Source organism: Stenella coeruleoalba, assembly GCF_951394435.1.
Source record: "Stenella coeruleoalba genome assembly, chromosome: 1".
In the NCBI taxonomy this organism is placed as follows: domain Eukaryota; kingdom Metazoa; phylum Chordata; class Mammalia; order Artiodactyla; family Delphinidae; genus Stenella; species Stenella coeruleoalba.
In genome coordinates, this window is record NC_137169.1 from 101,647,157 (window position 1) to 101,652,348 (window position 5,192).

Consider the following 5,192-nt stretch of genomic DNA (forward strand, 5'->3'; position numbering starts at 1 on the left):
GGCCAGATGTCCTTATCAGCTGGGCCAGGTGGGGCTGAGTTTTCTGGGGAGCAGCAATGCCCTGGTGAGTTGCTGGGCAGTGGGGACAGAGAGCAAAAGGGGTGAGGAGTAGTTGGAGGAACTGTGGTCCCAGGTCTGCCTACAGAGGGAGCAAGCTGGGGGTGAAGGGTGAGGCTGCTGCCAGTGGGGAATGGCGAGTGATCCCCAAGAGCTGTGTTGGTGGCCTGAGCACAGGTCAGGTTAACAGGATGCTAGAAGAAAGGGCACGAGGGGCAGCAATTGTGGAGGCTGCTGGTTAGGCAGAGCTAGGTGGCTACTCAGAGCTTTCCTCCTCAGAGAGGCCTTTCCTGACAGCTCTATCTAAAATAATACCCTCCACCAGCACCCTCAGCTGCCATTCTCTATTTCCTTACCTTGCTTTATTTTTCTTCATAGCCTTGAGCAATACCTGAAGTTAACTATTATTTATTGTCGTCAGTGTACTGCTCTTCTCCAGTAGACTTTGTCTCATCTGTTGCTCTATTTTCAGCACCTAGAACAATGCCTGGTACACAGTAGGTCCTCAATAACTATTTGCTGAATGTCAGACTGAGTGATCGCCATCATCATTATTCGGAGAAGACTCTACTCCCTTACGTATGGCTGAGTACTCAGAGTCCCTGCCACGTGCTAGGGAGCAGCCAGTCACCCTCTGGTCCAGCAGAGCGCCACAGTGTTGCCCTTCTTTTGGGGGGCTGCTCACAGGCCTCGGATTTGAAGTGACATTGCAAAGATCCTCTCCTGAGATCCCGTGGGCTGTGTACCTGGGAAGGGATGTTGCCCTTTGTCCACGTCTGCCCTACGTCCAACTCCAAGGGCAAGGGACTTAGACTAGAGAGGGGAGTTAATAGGCTCCTCCTAGGTGTCAGAGGGAGGACTGTGTTGGTCAGTTGGAAGTTGGGCTCATAAACCAGAAAAGGGAGGCTAGATGTTGACTTCGTGTCCTTGGCAAAGGAGCAGGGCCGATTTCTCTGCCCTACAACAGAGAAGTGCTATTAGGACGCGGAGTAGCTACCTCACCACACTCCTTGAGGTGGGAAGGGAGACCTGCAAACACTCAGTCCAAAGGTAGTGTGTGTGCAGGCCAAGCAACTAACCACTGCTGCAGGGACCACAACTTGGTCCAGATACAAGGCCAAAGAAGCCACCATTATTTTTCATGTCCTAGGAAGTGCTCTCCTCAGCTGAAGAAGAGAATGAAGTCTCCCTGATCAGGTATCTGTGAACCTGACTACAAGAAAAAGTGAAAAATTCTCAGAATCCCAGATATTTTATAGCTATGAAACCAAGCATCCACACAGTTGCGTTTTTTACTTTGCAACCAGAGATGTGGTGTGATATGGACTCACAGTTGATAATATTCTCTCTATGTGTGTGTACATATACACATATAGATAGTCTTTAAGTTATTCGTGTCTTCTGCTTATAGACAGAGTACTCCACATTTTTATATTAAGTATAGGCTTTTGTAGATAACATTCTTCATATCTCCAGGTTGGTCCAGGGTTTAGTTGTCTTTTCTTGCTCGCAGATATCATGTCCAAAATCTATGTCCTGATGAGATGTCCGAGTGCTATAGTACAATAGTGAAACGCACCTTGTTCTTAATAAGTGCCATGAGGACTTAGAGTTATCATCTTGGGGTCTTCTCATTTTCATTAAGTAGCCATGGGACTTAGTGCAGGGCATATAAACTCTTTGGACCCCAGTTTCCCAACTCTAATTTGAAGAGATTGGGTTAGTTACTGAATTTGCTTTTAAAGCAAAAGAATCTATGATTCAAGCAATGTTTTTATATAAACACTGATAATCTTTTTTCTTCATTGAGAGAAACACGATTTCTGTCACCATCATATGTGGGGCATCTATTTATAGACTGATCAGCGTCCAACTTTAGGAAGAGCATCAAATATCTCAGTACATGTCAAGATTTGGTTTTGTTTTTGCTGTTTTCTAATTTTAGCTCCTTTCTGAGGAATTGAGTCCATTAAGATATTTCTTGCTCAGCCAGTATGTTCATTATTTTTAGACAGTATGCTTAAAATAAAGGAGATGACTTTATTTGATACCTTTATTTATATGCAAAACAGCGCACCATTCATGAGATATGAAAAACTCGTCAGATAGAAACCAGATTATATCTATTTTCACTACAAAATATTGCATTATATAAAGCAACAGAGACACAAAAAAACCCTGAAAAAGACTAAATTCTTTGGATAGCAGATGTGGTTTTTTTTTTTCCCTTGTCTCTAAAATACACTCCTTGTTTTAAGAGTTTCACAGCTGAGAACATGAAACATTTTCAGGTTATAGACTTTTCTTTTTGGTTGTCACAGAGGAAAGTAGTTCTGAATTCTTTTTTTTTTTTTTAGGAAAATAACTTAATTTCCTAAAATCATCCCACACACAAACATCACACACACACAAAGAAGCTACTCTCCTTATAAACGGTTTGCAAAGTACTTTTCAGACATAACTACAGATAAGGATAACAACACTTACTTTTTTAAAAAAACTATAACAGTGAAGTGCTAGTGTTGCTGATCTCACAACAAAAGAACCTTTCAGGAACAAACATCTTAATATATAAAATATGCTTAGAAACAGGGAGATGTGGGAAATTTGTTATACAAGTGCAATATAATTAGAGCAAAAAGAAAGACCACAGTATAATCTCAATAAACACGTAAAAAGTTAGACATAATTATTCCACAGGAGAAAGTGTAAACACTTGACTATAAATAAATTGGCACAGAGTGTCCAAAGTAAAATTATCACCACTCTGAAAAATAAGTGTCTTGAAAAAAATACTCTACTCGTTCTAACATAAATAAAAATAGGTTGTCTTTTCTAACTGCACCTATGGGTCCACATGTTTAAGGTCACAAATAGATGCTTTTGGATATATAAAGGGGCACTTCGCCTGAAAAAGCAATCAGATATTAAATTTTCCATTTAAATATGGATATTCCTGTCTACATTAGCGTCAGACCTTGGGGTTTAAAAATCTCACCAAACTCAAATCTTCCCACAATATCTGTTTGTTCTCAATGTATCTTTTTAACCTTACCATATGTTCTAGGCTTGTCTGTTTTACTTGGATTCTAATATAATCTTTCTTTTCACAACGGATCAGAAAGTTTCCTGTTCCACCTTTCTGTGTCTTGAATCTCTGCCCTGGAGGAGATTCCCTCCCCTCCCCTCATGATGTTTGGTGATTTGTCAGTTAGAAAAAATCCAGATAGTCTAAAGTTAGAAGCCCAGACTCTGAGCTTCTGCCCTCATTCTTTCAAAACATGAAGATCTGTGGGAGATGAATGTAGGAGAACTCAGTCTCCAGTGAGCTAAAGCAACAACCCCTAAAGGGATCCTAACACGTGGAGGGGAGGCCTGGAGGCCACTCATCTCGGTGCCTCCAGGAGGTTCGCCTTGCCTGGAAAATGCTCCCTACAAGCCCCAGGGCTCGCCAGACAACCCCACCCTTCTGGAGTCGGAAACCTTCCAGAGTCGCCCTGCCGACCGGAGAGAACACGGTGCGAGCCTCCTACCCGGTCCAAGGTCGTGGCGGCGGCCGTCCCGCTGCGCCACCGCTTCCTCCTCCATCGCCGCGGCGGCCGCCCGGGTTGGCCGCGTTTCACCCACTCCCGGCCAGGCGGCCCCGCGCCGCGACCCCGGCCCTACACATCCAGGACGTGGTTGAGATAGGAGATGTAGCAGATGGCCAGGCGCAGGATCTCGATCTTGGACAGCTTCTTGTCCGGGGGCAGCGTGGGCAGCAGTTTGCGGAGCTCGGCGAAGGCCAGGTTGAAGGCCTCCACGCGGATGCGCTCGCGGGTGGCGTGGGCCGAGCGGTACTTGGCCGTGGCTCGCCGGCGGCGGCGCTTCTCCTCGCGGCTCAGCTGCTGCGGGTGCGGGTAGAGCGCGGCCCGGCTGCCGCCCTTGCCGTCGCCTTCGGCCTCCTCCACCGGCTCCAGGTCCGACACGCTGCCCAGCACCTTGGCGTCCGCGCCACCCAGCGACTCCGGGTCCGAGGGCGCCGAACTGGGGTGGTCCGAGTCGGCGGCTTGGTCTGGACTCAGCATCATTTTGGAAACTGAGGGGGAGTCAGAAAAGCGATCAATAAAAGGAATGGGGGTCTTCTTTGGATAGGAGCGAGAGCGGGCGAGGGCCTAGCCTGCCGGGCCTCCGCGCGGCCCGGGCCGCCTCCCCAAGGCAGGACGGCGAGCTCCGAGGAGCGGACCCCGCGGGGAGGGAGCGCGCCGAGGCAGGCAGGCCCGAGAGCCGAGCCCTGTGCCACCGCCCGGCTCAGGAGCCAGCGAGGCCTCTCCTTGGCCCAGGCCGCATCCTGGACCTGACACCGAGGCCTGCAGGAGACCCACACCGGCCTGCGGGCCTGCTCCGGGGAACGACCGCAGGCCTGCGAGGCCGCTCCTGGGTTTTGTGCTTCCTTCGGCTAAATACAACTCGGCCATTCCGCCTCCCTTACTTCTTCTCCGACCCTGACAAACGAATGAATCCGAACGACGAATCCATCTGGGGTTTGCGGGGGGGCGGGGAGACGCGGAGCGCGCTTCCCGCCCCGAGGGCCTGGGGCGAAGCAGCCGGAGAACTGGGTGCCCGCGGGCTGCGCGCGGGTCTGGGGCGCGGGGCGGCCGGGACTCCAGAGGAACCCAGCCCCGAGCGCGGACGGAGAGCAGGCGTCCCGGAGCGGGAAGGCTTCCCCGTACCCCTCGCGCTTCTCCGAAATAATAGATGACTAAACAAACGTGGAGGCTCCTTTCAACAGCAAATGGACTCTCATGCCCTCGCAGGCTCCCGAAGCACCATCTGTCACGCAGACAGCCACACACATCGGGGACCTAGGGACACGGCGACGTGGGATAAGACAATGCTCCCGCAGTCTGCCGACCACCTCCCGGGAATAGGTCGGCGGCCGGGTGGCTGCGGAAGGAGAGGCTGGGGAGGGAAGGGAAGGGCCGGGGAAAGGCGGGCGCCGCGCCTGCTGCCCCGGCCCGAGCTGCATCCCCGCCCGCAAAGTTTGGTGCTCTGGGGCCCGGAGTCGGGAGCCCTCAGCTGTCCCCGGGCGGCCTGGCCGAGGCCGAGCTAGCCCGTCCTCAGCCTTTCTCTAAGGATGCGATCCTAGAAAGGCC

The 5,192-nt window shown here is 50.6% G+C and overlaps 1 protein-coding gene across 1 annotated transcript; it reads right to left on the reverse strand.

The window, feature by feature from the left end:
- Window positions 1-3,428: 3,428 nt before the first annotated feature.
- Window positions 3,429-4,708, reverse strand: NHLH2 (nescient helix-loop-helix 2). Its single transcript, XM_079936557.1, has one exon. The coding sequence runs from the start codon at window positions 4,125-4,127 to the stop codon at window positions 3,720-3,722; it is 408 nt and encodes a 135-aa protein (XP_079792683.1). The 5' UTR covers window positions 4,128-4,708; the 3' UTR covers window positions 3,429-3,719.
- Between the last annotated feature and the right edge of the window lie 484 nt (window positions 4,709-5,192).

Excerpts from the sequence above, each read along its gene's own strand:
- NHLH2 (XM_079936557.1), bottom strand. The coding sequence starts at position 4,127 with ATGATGCTGAGTCCAGACCAAGCCGCCGACTCGGACCACCCCAGTTCG.